This window comes from Rattus norvegicus, chromosome 8 (assembly GCF_036323735.1).
Source record: "Rattus norvegicus strain BN/NHsdMcwi chromosome 8, GRCr8, whole genome shotgun sequence".
NCBI lineage: Eukaryota > Metazoa > Chordata > Mammalia > Rodentia > Muridae > Rattus > Rattus norvegicus.
The window spans coordinates 112,645,137-112,668,299 of record NC_086026.1 but is presented as its reverse complement, the minus strand read 5'-3'; the positions used below and the strand labels follow the sequence as shown (position 1 = coordinate 112,668,299).

Genomic DNA, 23,163 nt, shown 5'->3' with positions numbered 1-23,163 from the left:
GGTCCAGCCCAAGAAGAGACATTTTTGAAAAGGGTCTCCTAGGTCATTCTAACAGAATCAAATCTCTGTGACCACACACATGCATGCATGCACATGTGCTTGCACATGATGCCAGAAGGAAGAATTTGTTACAGATACATGCCCCAGTGAGTTCTGAGAAAATCGATAGAAGACCCACTTTTATTAATTCATTGTGGCATAACAGCCATGGTCCAAAACCAAATCTGAATCAGCTTTTGGTAAAAATCTCCCTTTGAGCCTGACAACATAGCAAGCAATTTGCTGTCAGTCAATGGGAGGGGTCCTTTCTCATCAGCTAGACGTCATGGGCAGGTGAGGAGAAGCTCTTCAAGTGCTGGTCATTGGGAACTTTGGTTATAGGATGTGGTGGTAGGGACCTCAGAGGGCAGGCATGTCAATGGCGCCCTCTAGTGTTACAGTCCTTCTGTAGGCAGCGGTATTCAGGCCCTTAGCTTTGCTGTCAGCTAACAGACAACTAAGTCCGTAAGGGCCCATGCTAGGAAATCAAAAAGTTCCATCCCCCAAGACCTTAGCTTATTTGTACGGAACGAGCATTAAAAAGAGTGCTTTATATAAGAATGGCCCAAGAGCTCAGCATGAACACTGTCAGTGATTTTAAGTCTGCCCAGCGCCCAGGGATAATTGGGGCCCTGTTCCTGTCTCATTTCTGCCCCGGCCCCTCCCCTTCTCAGACCACTTTCCTGGAAGTTACAGGTTCTGCGTACCCTCCTGTCCATGTATTGTAATAAGAAGTTGGCTGAACACACAGAGACTAGTCATCTGCTTTACCTGTCTTACCCTGACAGAAGTCACTGCCACCCGCCAACTCTTAAACCAGCTTAATTCTTTATTCTTAAGCCTGTTTCCTGCACTCCATACGCTCCCTTTCTTGGAATGTTTTCCCTCTCTGACAGGGTCATTCATTCTCTTCGATTCCCACCTCTCTCTATTCACACGTGATCTGAACTGTGTGCTTATCCTACTAATCTGGGTAGCTGGGTATCTTCTTCTTCTTCTTCTTTTTTTTTTTTTTTTTTTTTTTTGGTTCTTTTTTTCGGAGCTGGGGACCGAACCCAGGGCCTTGTGCTTCCTAGGCAAGCGCTCTACCACTGAGCTAAATCCCCAGCCCCAGGTATCTTCTTTATACCCAGTGTTCCCCTCTCTTTTCAGACTCTCTCCTAGCAATGTGAACAATTTCTGGGCATTCATATTCATAGTTGTGGCCCAAGTTTCCAGCATCCTCCTTCTATGCCTCCTTCTGTAAGGGTTTAAAAACCACCAAAGGAAGACCCCAGACTCAGATAGTGAAACAACCAGCATGCGGGGGTCAACCATTCATCTAGCAACCCTAGATAAAGGCACACAGGCCTTCTTCTAGGGAACCGGGGGAACTCTCTAGAAGGATGAAGTAATCTAAAATTTCATTGATGGGTGCTGGGGGTCACAGGTGATCAGTGGTCTGCATACCTATGTCAAGAGCATTCAATCATGGGATGAAATAGGGCTGTCCAGCACAGATGGCCCACTCTGAGATAAGGTATTTCCCCATTTTTGTGGTTATCCCCAGGCTGTTCTTTGGGAGGGGCTTATGCTCTCCTTCTGGATTTTAAGGTCTGTCCCTGGAGCTGGTGTCTTGTGATCTAGTTTCTGGGACTTACGATCTATTCCTGAAGCCTGGTGCCTTGTGACCTTTTTTTTTTTTTAAATCAGGCCTGGTCCTCAAAATAGAGACAAATGGGATCCCTAAATGGGGACAAATGGGGTTTATATTGTCCCTTTACTTCCAACTGTGGATCTATAGCTTAAGAGTTTTACAGAAGTCAGAAACCCAACAAATCAAAGACAGGGGCTGCAGTTGTAGCTCAGTGAGAGATTACTTGCTCCGAGTTTGATCCTCCATGTCACAAACTAAACCAAGGCAATGAGCTAAGAGGATCATCTATAGCAGGACTTTCTACGACCCACCAACGGTATAATGACACAGACTTTTAATAAAGCTTAAAGTTTAGTCCTTTTGCTTGGACAGTCTTCCAGCTACTCTAAACTTCTTAACCTGAGCATTCTAGCCTATGACTCACCATGTGTCTAGCTCTAACCTTTCTGTTCCACTCTGGTTTGAGTCTGTTCCCTCCCAGTAAGTTCTCTGAATTTCCCCTTGTCTGACTCTTCTCCCAGAGTCCCTCTCTCTGCCTACAAGTTCAGCCCTCCACTTCCTGCTCAGCTATTGGCTGTCAAATCTTTATGATAACCAATCAGCAGTGAGATACAACTTTTAGATAGTCTCAGGCATAGAGGGCTGTCTGACCTTCAAGTATTTGAGCAGGCCCGGAAGCTGTTTACAAATATAAAGGCCGAGATGGTCCTTCGAAATGACAACACCAGAATCCTACAAGCATTTAGCTTTCTGCCAGACAGAATTAGCAATTGAAAATACAGAGACAAACTTTCAAACAATGTGAAGAAAAAGTTATTACCAACGATCAGCTTCCTTGCTGTGATAAAACGCCAGGACCAAGGTAACTTATAAGTGAACGTGTTTAATTTGGCTTGTGTTTTCAGAGGGTTAGAGTTCCAAGTCATAGCCATAGGAACAGCTTTGAGCTAACTTCCACGTCTGCATTTGTGAGGCAGGATGAGAGAGAGAGAGAGAGAGAGAGAGAGAGAGAGAGAGAGAGAGAGAGAGAGAGAACACACAACACTGGGAATGGCACAAGTCTCTTGAAATCTCTAAGTCTGCCCCCAAGTGACACACCTCCTCCAACAGAGCCACACCTACTAATCCTTCCCAAACAGTTCACCCAACCTGGAAACCAACCATTTAAATATATGAGCCCGTGAGGGCCATTCTCAATCAAACTATCACATGTGGAGGGGGGGGGGGGACGGGGAGGAGGAGGGGGAGGGGGAGAGAGTTTAGAGAAATGGCAGTAATGGTGAGCATATGCTGCTCTTTTAGAGAATGTGGATTCAGTTCCCAGCACCTACACTAGGCAGCTTGCAACCACCTGTAACTCAAGCTCCAGGGGATCCAACACCTTCTTCTGGACTCTCTAGGTACAGCACTCACATGCTCAAACTCACCCAGACACATACGCCTATACATACATATAATTAAAATAAGATATGGAAAAATAATTAAGTTATACCTTTCTAACAAAAACCTGAAGAGGGGCCAGAGAAAGGGCTTAGTATCGGAGAGTATTTACAAACCTCGGCACTCACATGAGAGAGCACAGCCCTCACACTCACATGTCCAAACTCACACCCAGACACCCACACCTACACATACGTGCATAATTAAAACAAAATATTTAAAAATAACTCCGTAATTCAATCTCCAGGGAATCCAATGCCTCTTCTGACCTCTTTAAGTTCTTAAACCCACAAATGGCCTGTACGTGCGTGCGTGCGTGCGTGCGTGCGTGCGTGCGTGCCTGTTTTAAGACAGGTTCTCATGTTATCCAAGCTGATCTCAAACTTGCTGCGCAGCTAATGATGACCTTGAACTTCTGATCCTTCTGCCTTCATCTCCCAAGGGTAGGATTACAGTGTTCATTACCACACCTGGCTCAGTTGTTCCTTTTTAAATTAAGAAACCTTTATACTGTCTTCCATAATGTCTGTGTTAAGCTACATTCCCATCAACAGTGTATCAGATTTCCCTTTTCTCTCACCACTGCTTGGTATATTTTGACCTTTTTAAAAAAGATGTATTTATTTATTCCATGTATATGAGTACACTGTAGCTGTCTTCAGACACACCAGAAGGGGGCATCAGATCCCATAACAGATATGGTTGTGAGCCACCATGTGGCTGTTGGGAATTGAACTCAGATCCTTTGGAAGAGCAGTCAGTGCTCTTAACCGCTGAGCCATCTCTCCAGCTCTATTTTGACCTTTTAATAGTAGCTATCCTAATGGGTATAAGGTAGTATCTCATAGTGGTTTTGATTTTAGTTTTCTTAATGTCTAAAGGTATTGAGCACATTTCATAATTCCTACTGACTAATTTGCCATGTGTAGAAAAATGTCTCTTCAAGTCATTTTTTAAACATTTATTTTTATTTTGTGTGTGTATGTGTTGGTGCACATACAGGTACACGACTTTTTTCCACCCTACGATGCCGATAGTCTTTCATCTAATAATATTTAAACAACTTTTTTTTTAAGGAAGGATGATACAAAATCTCACACTATGTAGCCCAGGAATTTACTAAGTAGGTTAGGCTGTGTTGTGGTTTGAATGAGAACATCTCCATAGGCTCATATATATTTTTTAAAGATTTTTTAAAATTTAATATATATGTATGTATATATATATGTATATGTGTATATATATGTATATATGTATGTGTATATATATGTATATATGTATATATGTATATATGTATATATGTATATATGTATATATGTATATATGTATATATATATATATATATATATATGCTTTGTGTCTTCAGATACACCAGACAGAAGAGGGTTGTCGGATCCCATTACAGACGGTTGTAAGCCACCATGTGGTTGCTGGGATTTGAACTCAGGACCTCTGGAAGAGCAGTCAGTGCTCTTAACTACTAAACCATCTCTCCAACCCTCGTGTATTTGAATGCTTGGTTGCTTGGTTTTAGGAGACAGGCTTACCTATTCTCCTTTATTTAAGATACCTTCATTTAGGACTGGAGAGATGGCTCAGTGGTTAAGAGCACTGACTGCTCTTCCAGAGGTCCTGAGTTCAATTCCCAGCAACCACATGGTGGCTCACAACCGTCTGTAAAGAGATCCGATGCCCTCTTCTGGTGTATCTGAAGACAGCTAAAGTGTACTTATATATAATAAATGAATAAATCTTTAAAAAAAAAAGATACCTTCATTTATATATTTTATAGCCATTACAACCTATGTATTTTAACTTTAATTTTAATCTCAGAAATTTGTACCCTCTATTTCACACTATTAGTGTTTGTTTATCTTATTTATCTGAGTACACTATAGTTGTCTTCAGACACACTAGAAGAGGGCATTGGATCCCATTACAGATGGTTGTGAGCCACCATGTGGTTGCTGGGATTTGAACTCAGGACCTCTGGAAGAGTAGTCAGTGCTCTTAACCGCTGAGCCCTCTCTGCAGCCCCCTATTTCACACTTTTATCCTGTGTTAGACTCCAAGTATCTTTGCCTTAATGCTACAATAGACTCTCATTGATCCCCCAGCCTCAGCCTTTTCTCTCTCAAGTCATAGCTCTCCATAGATCTGCCAATTATCCACCTTCAGCTTGAACCCCTCCAGGTCTGATTCCTATAAACTTTTCCAGCTGATTTTCTGCTGTCTTACCTTAAATGGACAAACTAATCATTCTTTTAGGTGGCTTGTGACCAGGGACTCAGAATCTGGTGATGATAAGGACAAATGGGTGGTCTAGGTTTTTGCTCACCTGCAGTCTGCTTTTTGAGGATGTATGGAAATCTAAATCACCTTGGGAACCTTCCAAACTCAAACTTTAACATCTCTGTTTCATGTCCTGCCCAATCACTCACTGCCACACTAGAGAGAAAGGGAGAGTCCCATCTCCTCCATTCCTGGTGCCTGCAGGAATTGGAGTTTTATGTGGCAACGTGACATTGTAACAAAGTTGTTCAGTCTTTGACTTTCCACGTCATCTTCCAGTCAGACCTGTTCTTTAAATACTCTAAAACAATGACCGCTACTTAATGACAGAGATTGCAATTGGCTCTCCCTCTAGGCTTGGCCACTTCTGAGGGGCAGAGATGTTTTTAAATTGGAGCCCACATTTCTTAATGTTTTCAATTACCTGCCGAAACTTTAAGTAAAAGAGTTGCAATGAAAATCTTTTATAGGGGTTGGGGATTTAGCTCAGTGGTAGAGCGCTTGCCTAGTAAGCGCAAGGCCCTGGGTTCGGTCCCCAGCTCCGGAAAAAAAAAAAAAAAAAAAAAAAAAAAAAAGAAAAAATCTTTTATAAATAAGCCCTCTTGAGAAACTGAAAAAATGTTGTCTACTCCAGGCCTCCGGAATGGCCTACCTGGTTGAGTAGGGTCTGCTTCCTTTGGGTGGGAATGATTAATCGATTGCCGACACCCCCCCACCCCACCCCACATCCTCCTGAGCACTGATTTTCCTGATTGCTTTTTAAAAGGCAGTCATTTGATTTTTCCGTGCTGGGCGTGTCAATGCAGGACACAGAATTACTTTGTTTCCCACATGTCACTGGCTTTTATTTATGCTTCTCTTCAGTCAATCTTTTTCTTTTTTCTTAACTTACCGGCATAGGTTAACCGCACAGGTTAGCTCCAAGATTCAGTTCCATCTCTAGCTATTTTTCTCTGATCTCATAAAGGACTCCACATGACTTTGTGGATTCTCCGTGTCTCTGGTCCCATTATACTGTGGTAAAATGTCTCATAAATTTCATCCCATGTAACGGCAGAGTAGAAATCCTCAATTGAAGTTTCGCGGCCATTAATTTTGCTCAAAGTATGAGATTTCCAAAGATAAAAATTAAAATGCAAGGGAAAACCTCCACATAGCCTGAGTCAATACATCATACATGTCTCAAAGCATGATGGTATGAATACACTGGCTAACTAGGGTCGTAGAAACCAAAAAACTCCAACTCCCATCAGGCACTTGGCGCTCCCCATGGCTCGTAGCCGTGATAACCCCAAAGAACTACAACTCCCGTGATGCTCAGCGCCCCGCCGCGGCGTGGAGCCTAGGGCCACGTATCTTTGGAGACCCGGGAAGACCACGGACCTCCTTCATGGCTTCCGCGAACACCCGGCGTGTTGGGGATGGTGCCGGGGGCGCCTTCCAGCCTTACCTCGACTCCTTGCGACAGGAGCTGCAGCAGAGGGATCCGACGCTGCTGTCCGTGGCGGTGGCGGTACTGGCGGTGCTGCTGACGCTGGGTGAGGCGGCCGGCGTTCGCTGCGAGGGCGGCGGGGTGGCTCGGCGCCGCAGGCCGGGGAGGCAGACGGCTGGGTTCTCCTCTCCTTCTACCGGTCTTCCAGACCCGAGCAGGGTCGAAAGGGGACGCTGAACTGACCTAGTTCTTGGGACAGGAGTACTTACCTGAGGCGCCCCCTGTGGGCTTGAGTGCAGCGTGCTGCGGCCGCCATCGCTCCAACTTTGAGCCACTTGTGTCTGAGCTTGGCTCTGGGCTACTCAGGTACTAAGGTAGAGTAGAAATCCATCAATCAAATTTAGCAAGCCACTGATTTTTCTCAGATCCATCGTTCTGTGTATACTTGAAGTCTCCACATTTGGGGTGAGGGAAATAGACGTGGAAAAGTTTACAGTCGGTAGTGGCTGGCGCTCAGTGGGTTCCTAACCAAACTGACTCTAATCGGCATGACAATGAAAGTGGTCCAAATGAACGCGTTTTTGTCATAAATGCCTTTTAATGTCTTTTGAAAAATGAAGGCTGCCTTTCTCTTCTCCGCAGTGTTCTGGAAGTTCATTTGGAGCCGAAAGAGCAGTCAGAGAGCTGTCCTCTTTGTTGGTCTCTGCGACTCTGGGAAAACATTGCTGTTCGTCAGGGTAATAATGCGTTGATTTACACCTCGGTTAGACTTAATAGGGATTGTTACAGCATTACTGTATTCCTGTCATCTTGCAGTTTGTTTGGTACTGGAAACTGTTGGCAAGTTTGGGACATGTTTTTAAAAATAAGTTTTTTTCTCTTTTTAATTATATGTATGTGTAGGGGTGGGTGCACACAAGTGCCTGTCCCTGTAGAGGCCAGATGTGCAAGGTTTTGTAGAGTTGGAGTTAAAAGCTGCCTGATGTGGGAGCGGGGAATTGAATTCAGGTCCCTTGCAAGGGCAGTGTGTTTTCTTAACTCTCTGGCCCCGGGAGTTAATTCTTGACTTAGTTGGGAGTACAAAAAGACTAAGAAAATCTGTGAGCATACACGCGCGCGCACACACACACACACACACACACACACACACACACACACACGCAATGCTGTTAGAATGTATGTGGTCTGGGGATGGGGAGGTGACTCAGTCTGTTTTCTTGCTGAGTTTGGATCCCTGGAACTTACATGAAAGTCAGGCCTAAGGTTGGGGATTTAGCTCAGTGGTAGAGCGCTTCCCTAACAGGCGCAAGGCCCTGGGTTTGGTCCCCAGCTCCGAAAAGAACAGAAAAGAAAAAAGAAAAAGAAAGTCAGGCCTAGTGCTAAGGAGGGAGAGAATTGGTGGATCTCTGGAATTCCTTGGCTTACCACCCTTGCTAGTTGGTGAGCTCCAGGTTCAATGAGAGGCCACAGCCTCACAAAATAAGGTAGATGACTGGGTGGGGGTGGTCCATACCTTTAAAGCCAGCACTTGGGAGGCAGAGGCAGAGGCAGAGGCAGGTGGATCTCTAAAAGTTCCAGGCCAGCCTGGTCTATAGAATGAGTTCCAGGACAGCCAGGGCTCCACAGAGAAACCCTGTGTCAAAAAGCCAAAGATAGATGAATGAATGAATGAGTGAATGAATGAATGAATGAATGAGGTGGAGAGAGATTGAGGAAGGACTCCCAACGTCAGCCTTCGGTATATACACACATACACTTGTTAAAAAACGCATTATCGGTTTCCTGGGCTAGTCAGAATGTAATGGTTACAGACATACATTTTTAGGTGTAGCTAGCTTTATTACTCTTCCTTTAAACAATCAATAAAAGAATGAAGGAAGCCCAATAACTTTTGCTGATCTCTGTGACATAAAAAACGTCCCAGCATGGCCAGTTCTGAGCAATACAGTGTTATCATAATCATGACAGAAATTATCCTCTGACAGCTTAAGCTAGTAAGACTTCCCTTCACTAATACTTAGTTTTTATGTAGCCAGTGTTTTTTAACTGCACATGTTTTACTATGAAGACTTTCTACTCTTCCTTTGGAGGATATAATAATAATAGTAACTGTGTGTGTGCTCGTTCATGTGTGTGACCTGGCACATCTGTGGAGGTCAGAGGACCACAAGTGTTGGTCTCCTCTCGTTGCTGTGTCAGACCAGCTAGTATGACTTTCTGGACATTGTCCTGCCTCCCTCCCATTCTCCCCATACGTGAGTGAATATGTGCACTACTAGATCTGTTTTTTTGCAGGTTCAGAGTGGCCTGAACCCGGGTCATCAAGGTTGCACGGGAAGTTTTTTTTTTTTTTTCCACTGAAACATCTCCCGAGGCCTTGAGTTGGTTTTGGTGGTTAAAATCTTTACAGGCTAGTAACTTGGCCCCTTGCTGTTGTTTAAAAAAAAAAAAAAATGTTGGGCCCAGGGTGCCACTTTTGGGTCTGTTCACTAGCACTGCAGAAAGGAGGAATAAAGTTTGTAATCATATTCTACAAGTTAAAAATAAGTCAGCACGATCCTTTTCAGCTGTTTCAAGTAGTGTTCATTCATTTGACCTTACTCTCGATAGAATTAAAATGTTATTTTTTAAATTGAATTTGGTGTTGTTGTAATGTGCTTACCCTGAGCTCAACTGTCATTTTTTTTTTTCTTTTTTTTTACAGTTGCTAACAGGCCAATACAGAGACACACAGACTTCTATTACCGATAGTTCTGCTATATACAAAGTCAACAACAACAGGGTAAGAGGTATCTGTGGAATGTTCTAGAATCTGACACTCTTCCTTACTGAGATCTACTGTCATGTCCGTTGTTGACGAGAAGCATCTTGGGGAGGGATGGATTTAATCTGTTTACACTCCCAGGACATAATTCATTATTAAGGGAAATCAGGGCAGGGTCCTGGCCTCAGAGGCATCAGAAATGCTGCTTGCTCGCTCTCTCCTCAGTTTACTTAGCTAGATTTCCTCATAGACCCAGACCACCTGCCTAAACATGGTACCTCCCACTTTGGACTCACGAAAGTGACCCCAGAGACATGCGCACAGCCCAGTCTGATGGAGGCACTTCTGTTGAGGTTTCTCTTACATGGCTGTAAACTGTTAAGTTGACAAAGCTTTCTGGGGCACTGTGTCTTGGATGGAGTAGTCTGAAGATGTGGGTATCTTTTGTAGCTTACTTTTATTTTTCTTTTTTTCCTTTTCTTTTTTTTCGGAGCTGGGGACTGAACCCAGGACCTTGTGCTGCTAGGCAAGCGCTCTACCACTGAGCTAAATCCCCAGCCCCCGTAGCTTACTTTTATGAAGAAAATACTCTGCATAACAGATCTGTCCTTGGCAATGTAGGCAGCAGGTTTAGTTCTGTCCACCCATCCTTTTAACTTACGTACATGGTTACAAGACATTTTATTCTTTCTAGGTTCTGTCTGTCCAGCTGTAGTATGAATCTCAGTGGGTACTAGGTCTTTTTCTGGTGTAAGCAGGCAGACTTGTAGACAATCATTTGGTTAAAAGTAGTTGTCCTTTTCTGTCCCCACTAGCCAGACTTCTTTGGAAGCTGTCCCATGGTTAGATTTGTAAAAACTTTTTATTGGTTCTTTGTGACTTTCACATCATGCACCCCAATTCCACTTGTCTTCCAGTCCCCTCATATCCACCTTTACCTTTGTCCAAAATAAAAAACACACAACAAACAAACAAACAAACAAAAACCCCAAAGCATGTCGTGGGAGCTGTAGTGCGTCACAGTGTGTCTCACAGTGTATCTCTCTGTCTACACATTTCACTTGGAAATGTTCATTGTAGTGAGTCATTGGTCTGATTTGAGATTTCTGGCTTCTGTGACACCACATGATGGATGTCTTAATGCCACTATATCACATATTTCAAACATACCCATGAAGAACCAGAAGAATGGCTTGTTGAATACCTGTGTATACCTGTGTAACTGCCAAGATGATTACCATGACACCCGAGCTTTGGTGAGTGAGGGCTCAGTGGCTGATTAGGGATGGAAGGATAGGTAGCGGTGTGAACTAAAGTTTTGATTTTAGAGACCCTGTTCTTCCCCTTTCTGGTGCCTTCAGAATTAATCATTGTCAGCAAATAAAAGGACCAGCCATCTAACTTGTTTGTTTTCAGACAGGGTCTCACTGTGTGGATCAGGTTGGCCTTGAACTCAGAGATTCACCTTTCTTTGCCTCCCAAGTGTTGGAATTGAAGGTGATTACCATACCTGCGTCAGGATGGCTAAGCACCATACCTGGTTAAGGTCTTCCTCTATAGTCTAAGCTGCCTTGTAGCCCAGAGTCCCCTTACTCTGGCCTCCCATTGTTGGTATTTTAGAGATTGGTTGCAACATTCCATCCACCCCCTACACCCTTTCAAACTTCCGAGTCTTTTGATATTGAAATTTTACATTTGAAGAATGACTAATTTGGTGGATCCTTGGTATCTGGTCTCTTGAGGGTTGTGGTGCTGGAGATCCAAGGGCATCGTACATGTCAGGCGTGTCAAGCACTGAGCTATACCCCCAGACTTTTTTAAGTTATGTGTGTTTGGAGTGTCCTCTGACATAGCTTAACTATGTCAGAGGACAGCTTGAGGGACTCACTTCTGTCCTTCTGTCATGTGTGTTCCAAGGATCAAACTTCGATCCTCAGGCTGAATGGCAAATACTTTTCCCCGCTGAGCTATCTCACTGCTCCTGAGCTCCAGATTTCTAAAGTAGAATATTTCAGGGTGTACTGCTGTGTCTGTGTTACAGCTACTGCCCTGTGTGACTGTTCAGTACTCACTGTGAGCCATCCAATCAGGGGACCTGTTCCATGTCACTACACGCCAGATCTTGAAGCCTTAGTGTGAACAGGAATAATGAACAACTAATTATATGGGGTTCGTTTGCAGATTGATTGGGAGGCTGGAGAGATGTTGTATTAAGGTTCTCTAAAGGAACAGAGCTGATAAAATGAATCCATATAAATATAATATATAATAAATTCCTCATATATTATATACATACACACACATGCACATGCACACGCATGCGCGTGCGTGCGTGCGTGCGTGTGTGTGTGGTGTGTGTGTGTGTGTTAGATAATTTGTTGGGGAGGGTCTGCACAGGCTATCCAAAAGGGCATAATGAGTCTAGAGGGTTGTGTGCAGTCTATGTGGTACTGACTTCTTTTTGCAGGTCATGGTCATGGTTGGTTGAGGACGAGGTCATTGTGAAAAATGATGGGTGGTTCTGATGCATGTACCATACCACTCCCAATGGTCTTGCTGTCTCTGTAATAGCATTCGTTTAGTGAGGTCCTGGGATGGTAACTAGCACCTATTACAGTGTATAGTGCGTTTGCCCAGTAGGGGAAGAGGAACTGGAAAGTTGGAACAGATAGATGGTGTATCTAATATACATTTAAGAAATACTTAAGACCAAAAGTAGAAATTATGGATGTTTCCGTAAGAAGAGAACCGCATTAATTGTAGTACGTACTATCACTTCACATTATTTGTGAATATGAACTAGTTTTCGTGTGGCCTGCTTACACTCACATTGGTGCATTTCCTAAGCCTTGAATAGACCGTGCTTCTGTGATTCCTTCAGATAGTAAAGTGTTACCATTCTCTTAGAAATGTTTATTGCTGGGCATGATGGTGCACACCTTTGATCCCAGAACTTGGGAGGCAGAGGAAGGGGAATCTCTGAGTTCCAAGCCAGCCTAGTCTATAAAGTGAATCCAGGACGGCCAGGGCTGCGTGAAGAAACCCTGTCTTGAAAACCCAACCAACCAACCAACCCCCGTTTGTTGACACTGTAATGTTCTGCATCTTCCTTAATTTCGCAGTGCTTTATCCCTTATAACTCACTTCAGGAACCATGCTTACTGCTTCACTGCCGGAGCTTCGGCCATTGCTTTATTTAGTTTGTGTGCACGTGGGGGTGTGTGTGTGCGCATACATGTGAAGGCCAGAGGTCAGGGTTGGGTGTGCTGTTCCTCAGGGTGCACACTGGTTTTTGAGACAGGGTCTCACTGTCCTGCAGCTCACAAAGTAGGTTAGGCTGGCTGACCAGATAGCTTCAGGAATCTGCCAGTCTCTGTTTCCCTGGTACTGGGGTGAAAAGTGGGTCCACACTGGAAATTTTTTTTTTTTAATATAGGTTTTTGGAGATAAAACCTACATCTTTTTACCAACTTTCCCCCAGCCACTATTTAAAAAAACAAAAACAAAACCAGCTGTTTTTCTGCGCCTCATGTATCCGAGGCGAGCCTCTACCCTTCATCAGTGTTTACTGTTAGGACGTCCTCCACAGACACCCATCTGACCTGCTGTCTAAAGTAAACATTTGCTGCATTCATTAGCTCGGCTCCAGTGTACTGATCTGACGGTGAAGACCTGTCTGTGAACCTGGAACTGGACCGATTGGTGATTTGATGTTGCTCTTGCTGTCCTCAGGGTAACAGCCTGACTTTGATTGACCTCCCCGGGCACGAGAGCTTGAGGCTTCAGTTCTTAGATCGCTTTAAGTCTTCAGCCAGGTAAGTCGGGGTCTGTTCAAGCCTGCACTGGGTATGTCATCCACTCATACCGTTTCCTCTGCTAAGGCGCTGTGGTATTTTGGGATGCACATTGGAGTGGCCATCTCTGGGGTACTAGGGCTCTGAAGACTTGGGAGCCTGCTTAAGGATCGCTTTCCCAGATTGCTCAGGGAGTAATACTCCATTAGCACGACTAAACTTCATGGTAACCCTGAAGACACCTTTTTAAAACTTTGTGTTACCTTAAACTATATGTATATGGGGCACAGGGTATGTGCACTTGTGTGCAGGTACATGTGTAGGCCAGAGGAGGGAGGGAGCTGGGGTTATGGTCTGTTGTGAATTTCCCAACATGGGTGTTGGAAACTGACCTCAGTTCCTGTGCAAGAGCAGAACATACTCTGAACTGTTGAGCCATCTCTCTCACCCCTAACTCTGAAGACAGGTGTAAAGACATGTTAAGGCTATTAGAATCTGAAAAGGGAATTTTTAAGGCTAGGATGGATCCTGGAAGATACTAAACTCAAAACATTAATATTCTTTTTGGTTTTCTTTTGTTTTGATAAGGTGGCAGAATCTCTCTAGCCCATGTAGCCCAGGCTGGCCCTGAACTGAAAGCTTTTTCTGCTGCAGCCTCCTGGCTTATATAAATTAAGTTGCTTTTCCTTTCTGTCTGCCTGCTTGGCTTTGGCTTTTTGAGATAATGTCTCACTTACTGCAGGCTGACCTTGAACTTGCTACATAGCCAAACAAGGATGACCTGAATTTGCTGGGATTATGGGTATGTGTCACCAAATCTAGCAAGTCTTTCTTTCCTCTTACCTTCTTTTCGTCCTTCTCCCTAACCCTTTTTGTCATCAATAGGAAATTCACTTGTGTATGTTTTTTTTTTGTTTGTGTTTTAGCATAGAAATGCTATAAATGCTAGCATTGTCCAAAAAATATGAGGTTTATTTCTAATTGTCTTGAAGTTGAGCTGCTAGGAGTTGCCCAAAGAAAGATTTGGCTCCATGGAGCTCTGTGTCCATGTTTGTATTGGAGCTCATGTAAAATAAAAATGGAAAGCCTGCCAGCACTTGATTTCTGACCTGTTCTTCTACCCAGAATTATACCCTTTGACCCTAGGGGACGGATCTAACATTCAGAATTCCTGATGGTAACAGGACAAAGGGGTTTATGGTTTACTTTGCTTTGTTTTAAAGAACGAAACATTTCTCTCATAGTAGATTCTTTTTGAGGGTCAGGGTTTGAGACAGGGTTTCTCTTTGTGGTCCTGGCTGTCCTGAAATTCCCTCAATAGATCAGGCTAGCCTCCAACTCAGAGATCTGCCTGCTGCTGCCTCCTGCCTCCTGTGTTCTGGTAATGAGAGTGCCCTACAATGCCTGGCTCTCATCATAGATTCTTAAGCCTGTTCCTCAAGCATGCTAGCTGGAGTTCTTTGACATAACTGTTACTTGTTTGCATGGATACCATGCAACTGGTTATCTTCAAAAAGGCCAGCTAGAGAGGCCTGGCTTGAGTCCTGTGCCGTACCAACTGTAGTTGTACTCTGGAAGTGTAGGTCTGAAGTCCCGGGTCTGGACCAGAGGCTGACCAGTCTGTGGATCACAAGTCCAGCAGAGTAGAGTGCCACCTCACCACGTGGCTGGAACAATGAGATCTCCTCACCCTACTGTAATGGCATGCTCTTGCAAGCAGCTTTGTAGCCTATAGTTTGCTGGGTGTTTTTCCACTGGTGGGTTTGGAGCAGTCCACTTCACAGGATCCAGGGTATAGAGACCTTCCTTGTTATCTCCCTTGTATAACCCAGCCAAAAGCTAGCTAGAGGCGCATGGCGCCCAGCATGTCTGTTCCTAAATTACACTAAATGATACCTTAAGAAAGAACTATTTTTAGTGTTAAGTCCTCGTGTCATTGATTTTTAAATTCTTTCCTAAAATTTGTATGCTGTAGTTTTAAATGCTTTCTTCATGTTTGCTCTCTAACAATGATTAAAAAGTAAGGTAAATTTGTATGATACATTTCAATGATGTGAAGACATATTTTGATAACTGAATTTGGAAAGCATCTTGGAGATGATGTTTTGATAGTTTAATTGGCAGTTCTGTGCCTGAGGTATTACTGTTTCTTTTGACTGGCGTTCGACCCTCCCTTTTGTGGAGCATGTCTAGACTTAGATTCTGTCATTGTTTCTTGCCATAGTAGATGGCGTTGAGCAAGCTGTCATAGATGAGAATGTGATTTTTATTCCTCAGACCGTTGAGACATACCTGGACCTACTAAATTTGGCCATAATTGGGTGTTCTTCTTTTCCCTCTTGTTGGGCACTGTGGCATACACTACTTAGGAGAGGCAGGGGGATGGCAACTTTGAGACCTGCCTAAGCTCTGTATTCAAAGTGTATCAAGAACAGCTTTTATTTTCTTTTTCCATTGTCACTTGGAAAAATTTTAGAGTTGTAGTAAAATTACACTGTTATCCAAGTATTTTGATAAATAGAATATTCAGCATATAAAGATAAAACTAAGATAGCACAGACTTCAGTCATAAAACTGTTAAATTGAAAATACTTTTACTATGGTATATGCCATTTTTATTTTTAAAATTTGGGTGCATGTACCTGTTCCTATGTGTACCTTGTATGGGCAGATACCCAGAGAACCAGAACATGGTGCTGGATCTCCTGGACTGCAGTTACAAACAGTAGTGAGCAGTCTGATGTGCATGCTGGGAACCTAACCTGGGTCCTTTACAAGAGTAACAAGTACTCTTTCCATGAGCCCCAGTGTGACATTTAAGAAAATCCTTCCTGTGACCTAAGATTGTTTTCCCATGTACTGACTTAAAAGTATATTATTTTTCTTCCTGTGGATTCCTGCCCCGTTTTAAACAATAAAAAAAAACAGTATCTAATCAGGACCCATTTCTTTTTCATGAACCATGATAAGCACCTGCGCTCTGAGCTTCTGCAGACCCTTGTGTTATTTTCATTATACACCTCTGTGACTGCCGGTGGCCCTACTTTTTCTTACACCCAGTGGTTACTTAAATGGACCTGATTTCTTTGCTCTTTGCCAAATTCTGCTCCTTCCTTTCAGGTTCCGTTTTGCTCAGTGTAGCTGCTAGAAATGTTTCTAGAGGATGAGTGACAGTTGCTGGCTGTCTTTCACTTGAAGCTACTTTATTTGGCCCTCTCTTTTTCCTGTGGTCCTTGGTGAAGTCCTGGGGTAGCAGCTCTTCCAGTGATCCCATGGAGACTGCTGAGTCTTCCCATCTGCTCTGACCGAGAGTGCCATTCCTAGCATAGGGGCACAGATTTCCCAAGGGGCATCTGTCTTTGGACTTGTGGTGTTCAGAATTCAAGTTCACCACCCTACACAGAAGGGCGTTATCTGTTACATGCTAAGAGGCCTTGGGGGGCAGCCGGACCAACCACTCTGTGCAAAGCATGCCACTCACAGGTAGTCTAATGTGGGTGGAAAGGAATTGCAAAGAAACTGGGACATCTGGTCTCCGTGCCTCACCGCTACAAGGTGCAAATGGACACTCTGCAGGCATAAGATCCCCAAGTGAAAGATTAGAATAGACATTGGGCCTGATTCATCAAACCCTGTGATTGCAAAAAATGGCACTGCCTGCTGTCTGGCTTGTCACAGCATGGGCCCTTCTCTCCGCCCTAGCTCTTCGATAGTTGAGCTAACAGATTCTCTCTCGAGTGGTGCGTTAGCCCCTCAGATCTGCGGCCGAGTTTGCTGTGTCCTTTTCAGCTGAGAGAACCTCTGCTTAGTTTCCACTGCGTTGCTAATATATTTACTATTTTACAATGTGTTCTTTTAAAAATACCCTTTAAAAGTCTACCTGTTTCTTTTTATTTGCTTCTAGTATTATCCTCTAAAATAATTTTAAACATATATTATGACTTTTTTGTTTTTTGGAGGTAGAATTTGATGTAGCTCAGCCTGACCTTGAACTCACTGTTCAGCCAAAAATGAACTTGAGTGTTTGATCTCCTGCTTCTACCTCCTCAGTGCCGGATTACAGGATTACTTTGCTTGTTTTTATGCTGGCTGGGATGGGATAAAGGGTGTGTTTACTATGCAAGCAGTCTGCTAACTGAGCTACATGTCCAGCCCATAAACATGTGCTTAGATTGCTCTAAACTCCAGTTTTGGGAGTACTGATTAATGTCTCTTATAATTGCATATTTTCATGTATGTTTTGATCCAGATCCCCTCCTCCAAGAGAACAGGTGTCATTGATAAGGTTGGAGGTCTTTGTCACTGTAGGACATGGAAGGCCGACCCCACAGCTATTTCCACTTGTTAGCACCCTCCATGAGGGTTTGATGAAAATCCTTATAGAATCTTATGTTTAGGGCTCCTATTCCAAGGGTTAGTGTCCAATTATGCCCCATAGTTGTAGCCAGTGGAGACCAGGTGTTTTAATTTCTTTAAAATTATTTTCTGGCCGCAGCCTGCATTAGACTGCCTTTGAGTTAGAAGTTTCGTGTGCGGTGTCTGGTCCAGCTGCCCTGGCCCTGTTAGCCATCGCACATTCTCCCCACCTGGCCCCTAGGACCTGTTGTCTGAGGTTACTCTGGTACATGATGGGTGTCGTTGCTGTTATCTGAAGTCAGGTCCCACGGAGGGATCCTGTGTGGCTCCTGCTTGCTGTTGTGTACTCATGTGTCCTTCCCTCTAACCGTCCCTGCAGGGCTGTGGTGTTCGTGGTGGACAGTGCAACGTTCCAGCGGGAGGTGAAAGATGTGGCTGAGTTTCTGTACCAGGTCCTCATCGACAGCATGGCTCTGAAGAACACACCGGCCTTCTTAGTAGCCTGCAATAAGCAAGGTGCTTCTGGCGTGCAGCTGATCCTCGGAGGACTGCTGCTGGGAACTAGTTCTTCACCTGCAGTCGTTATTGCTGAGCATGGGGGAGGAGCTGTAGTTAGACATTAATTAAGGGGTTTAATCTGAAAATCTGTTTCTATTACTTTCCTGGTCTTTTACCAGGTTGTCCCAAGGACTCGCAGCTGCAGGCTGTGTTGATATTACAGCCTTTTTTTATGACACAGTGCTTTTTAAAGATCATAAATTCTCTTACTTTACCAAATGTTAGTTTGTGAGGCCATGTACTGTTGGTTCTGGGGGATTGTGGGGCCTCTCCTTCCAAACAGGCCGTACCACTGTTCCCCCTTATCCCAGCGCTCACACTTGGGTTGGCTCTGCGGCCAGGCCATGTAACATAGGTCTTTCACGCCTGCCTTTCTCAGGAGCCTGGAGCATTTTTCAGCAGTGATTTTTAAAAATCCTAATACCTGATGAGTGGTATGGCTCTTAGCATCTTATTTTAAAGAGTGTGTGTGTGTGTGTGTGTGTGTGTGTGTGTGTGTGTGTGTGTGTGTAGTGCTGATCCTCAGGCATACCTGGTGCCTGAGAAGATTAGAAAAGGGCTTTGGATCCACTGGGATAGTTGTGAGTTGACATGTGGGTGCTAGGACTTGAACCTGGTCCTCTGGAAGAGAAGCCAGTGCTGTAACCACTGAGCCGTCTCTAGCCCCAGCCAGCTTCTTTGGTTTTGTATGAGGAAGACAGTCAATACTGATTTGGCTTGGGCCTTGTGCCTGCTTGGGCTCATTGCCGTGTGGGAGGTTTCTCTTAAAAGGGTTGATATGGTGTTATATGTTGAAAGTTCTCATCTAATGTCAGTCATGGTGTCTGCATGCTTGCTTTAAATGGACTAGACAGGTTAAGTGTTGAAGGGCGTGTAAGGTGTGGAAAACTTAAGCTTACTTAGTTTAGGGTCATTGGCACTAAAACAATATTTTGTTGTATTCTATGTTTTAAAGCATTCTTCAAAAACCTGCAAATACAGCATTTACTTTAACAGAAAGAAATAGTGATAAAGTGTTTTAACAGAGGAATGTGGGAGTGAACTTCTTCATATAAATAGGAATTTTCTTTCTGTGCTAGAAGTCCAGGGAGAAGACACGTTCTGGTTTAAACTAGAATAATGCTCTTTTTTCTTCACAGATATCGCAATGGCAAAATCAGCAAAGTTAATTCAGCAGCAGCTGGAGAAGGAGCTGTAAGTGGGAGTGCGCTTGTGTGGGAGTTGACGGGCTGAGTCATGCATGGCTTCGGTTCTAGTGACGATCAGAGTCATAGTTGGGGTAGTATGGAATATGAGTTAGAAGAATTAATAGAATTATAAAAGACATGGGATGTTTATAGCTATTGAAATGTCGATGAGTGTGGGAAAGGTGTGCGACACCATGCCCTGCTTGTAGTTTTAGTTGGGTGTGGTATTTATAAAGCGTAGTCCCTTGCAGGAGGTCAGCAGGCTTGCTGCTTACATGCTGTATAGGACCAGCCGCTGGCAGTAAAGTGACTTCATTTGGGAAAGTTTCCCTACTTACAGATAAACAGGACGGATGAGACTTTAAAATCTGTGGATGTATGAGTGTCATATCTAAGGAGACTCATAATAAAAAATAAGCTCCTATCTACCCATCCTGAAGTTTCAAGACCCTGAGTTTGATAATACAGCATACATTTTTTAAAAAGATTTTATTTATTGTATATATGTGAGTACATTATCACTCTCTTTAGACACCAGAAGGGGACATGGGATCCCATTACAGATGTTCATGAGCCATGTGGTTGCTGGGAATTGAAACCAAGATCTCTACGAGCAGTCAGTGCTCTTAACCACTGAGCCATCTCTCCAGCCACAGCATACATTTAAAACTATTTTCAATGCTGTCATTCAGGAGATCTTAGTAGGTATAGACTTAAAAGAGCTGGTGTGACCTGGGTCTCCTAGCCCACTGGTGTCTGGCTAACAAGACAGGTTGGACCCATCTCCCCTGTCTGTGTGAAGCCATGATCCATGGATATAAAGGGCAAGCCAGCAGTGTCAGTACTGACTGGTGTTTATCCCATCAGTCTTTAATGGGTGCCAACAGATTTGGGAACTGATAGGAATTTGTGGCTTGGTGCTTCTGACTTGTCCCTTTGCCCCCAGTAACACCTTGCGAGTCACCCGGTCTGCTGCTCCCAGCACCCTGGACAGTTCCAGTACTGCACCTGCTCAGCTGGGAAAGAAAGGCAAAGAATTTGAATTTTCCCAGTTGCCCCTCAAAGTGGAGTTCCTGGAGTGTAGTGCCAAGGGTGGACGAGGGGATGCTGGCTCTGCGGACGTCCAGGACTTGGAGAAGTGGCTGGCCAAGATCGCCTGAGGAGCATCGCTGACCACAAACCTTGGTCATGTGAGACTGATAAAGAGGCCGTGTCGTTGTTTGTAGTGTTTCTTCGGTTTTTGAAACAATTACACCAGCTTGAGTTTCCCTCCCCTTCAGCTCCTTTCCCAACAAGTCCTTTTTACTTAATTCCCATGTCCTCCCTCTGTTAGGTGTTGGGTGTAGATCCCATTAGCTTGAGACATAGCAGAGAGGGCATCACCATGAGAGTAGGGGATCATCCAAGAAGTCCTTGTCTCCTGCCTTTCTGCATTGGTCCCTTTTCCTGGGGCCATACCCGCCTGATTGTGGAACAAGTTAAGTTCCAGTTGCCCCTCATGTTTAGGCATAATACATTGTCCACTCTTAGTGAAGTCTGGGATGTGAAGGTAGTTGCAGTGAAGATGGCTTCAGAACCACAGGGTCTGACTGACAGTGTGCTGTTCATGGGCTCAGCGACCTGTCTCTACTCCACCTCAGGTTCAAAAGCTAAATAAAGAGTCACCTCACATGGTAGCTTAAGAGCTGAATCCCCAGACAGTCATAGGTTAGTGTTCTAGAGGTTCCACTGAGGGACTGGGAGACAGCGCACTGCTGCCTCGGGTGTGCCTGAGCTACTTGGTTAGCTCCTGTTGTGTCACCCCAGCTAGAATGCTGTGGAACAGTACAAGCTGAAGATGTCCACTGTGCATTTTAAATACGTATTCGTTCATGTTTTTAAAAATGTTACCATTTTAAAGTGATGCTGTCTTCAACATTTGTGTTCTCACTGCTTTTATAAGTGACTGGTGTCTGATAAGTAACTGCACTGGGAACATTAAGTCAAACGTGAGTGACAGGATAAGCACATGGGTGTTCTCTGGGCAGACCAGCCCAAGCCTCTGCCTGCTACCACATAGCCTCCCTGTGGGTCTCTTGGACTGACAGTACCGTGCCAGACCACGATTCCTGTCACAAGTACTCAGCTTCCCACCCCTTAAAATACCTACTGGCCTTGCTTATGGTGTATGAAACAGATACAGCACAGAAGAGATAAGTCAGGAGACAACCTGTCAGTTCTCACTGGGAAACATCATTGCTGCTGGGATTCTTACTGCCTTTTGCACGCTGCTGTTCACACTAGTCACAGACAACTGGGAGGAGCACGACGAAGGATGTTCACATCACAGTAGATGCTCATGAAAAACTTCGCTAGAAAGCGTGTTCCCTGACCTCCCTTTTTTCTGGGTAATAGAGAGATTTTTACTTAGTGGTAGAATCAGTACATTAAAAAGTGAGAGGCTGGAGATGAGGATAAATGTTATTCACAGCCTGATGTGGTCCTGAGCAGAAGGCAAACTGGGCAGGCTGGAAGCTAGGGTGGTAGAAGGCTTGCCTGGAATGCATAGGTCTGGCTTTGCTATGGGCTGCTGCCTCGAAGAAGGAGTAAAGAACTCTTCCATGAGCCATGACGTAGTAGCTTCTCACTGCTAGGTGTCTCGTGGTCTCTGGAGAGGCCTCGGCTCTTAATGAACAGCAGCTGGGAAACCCTGCCACTGCTTCCCAAGGCCTCCAGCACTTCCTGACGTGAGGTGTTCTAATGGAGTGGCCCAGCTATTGAGCTGTTTAAGGCATATTAAACTATAAGGCTACATGTGTGTGCCTTTTATTCGGGAGCCCAGAACATTGGGGTTGGTAGTGAGGAGCGCCAGAGGAGTGCAGCCAACACCAATTTGAGTAAGAGGGACAACTACAACAGATGGCCCAACGAGGGGCTTAGACCCACTTTTAAAAGTCAATTCAATGGGCTTGGGGATTTAGCTCAGCGGTAGAGCGCTTGCCTAGAAAGTGCAAGGCCCTGGGTTCGGTCCTCAGCTCCGGAAAAAAAAAAGACAAGACAAAATAATAAAAAATAATAAAAGTCAATTCAAGATACCCAAATAGAGCACACATGCTTTCCCTTAGGGTTAGGAGGTGGGAGGATGGTTTCTCAGCCCACCTAAGCCACGTGGTTCTTCCTCCAAGCTGCGCAGGTTCAAAACTAAGGTAAAAATTCATGCTAGTTTGGCACATGTGATTCTGAGGTTTGTGGCTGAGGTTAGAACACACCAAGGCCGACCCAGGGACAGGGCCAGTGGGCTAAAGATTCAGGCAGACACTCTGTTCTGGGCTGCTGCAAAGAGCTTAAGCCACAGAACTAAAAAGCTCTGCTGAGGTAAGACAGGCTAAAGGAAACAGGCCTAAATAAGATAAAAATCAAAGAAGATTTAACTCTTTTAAGGAAAAAAGATAAGCCTAAAAATAGGCTCATACAAAAATATAAAAGAAAAATTAATTAAAGTTAAATTCTTGTTAGTTCAGGTTGTATAAAGAGAAAGGTGACATAATATATGTACCCACAGAGATGTTAATCTCCACAGAAGGGAGCATGAATAAAAATGGATTTAATTGTTTTTAAGGATAGAAAGGAGAAATGGTAAGGCTTTGAAGGAAATTTGAAATGTCTATGCCATTGCAGGCAGCTGG

The 23,163-nt window shown here is 44.2% G+C and overlaps 1 protein-coding gene across 1 annotated transcript; it reads left to right on the top strand.

The window, feature by feature from the left end:
• Nucleotides 1–6,775: 6,775 nt before the first annotated feature.
• Nucleotides 6,776–20,723, top strand: Srprb (SRP receptor subunit beta). The gene is made up of 7 exons (NM_001013252.1): nt 6,776–6,945; nt 7,482–7,576; nt 9,544–9,621; nt 13,336–13,418; nt 18,133–18,269; nt 19,451–19,505; nt 20,445–20,723. The coding sequence occupies exons 1-7, from the start codon at nt 6,798–6,800 to the stop codon at nt 20,656–20,658; spliced, it is 810 nt and encodes a 269-aa protein (NP_001013270.1). The 5' UTR covers nt 6,776–6,797; the 3' UTR covers nt 20,659–20,723.
• Nucleotides 20,724–23,163: the final 2,440 nt, after the last annotated feature.

Coding starts and splice junctions, on each gene's coding strand:
- Srprb (NM_001013252.1), top strand. CDS start 6,798: ATGGCTTCCGCGAACACCCGGCGTGTTGGGGATGGTGCCGGGGGCGCC. Junction 6,946..7,481: donor GGCGGTGCTGCTGACGCTGG/GTGAGGCGGCCG, acceptor TCTTCTCCGCAG/TGTTCTGGAAGTTCATTTGG. Junction 19,506..20,444: donor CAGCAGCTGGAGAAGGAGCT/GTAAGTGGGAGT, acceptor CTTTGCCCCCAG/TAACACCTTGCGAGTCACCC.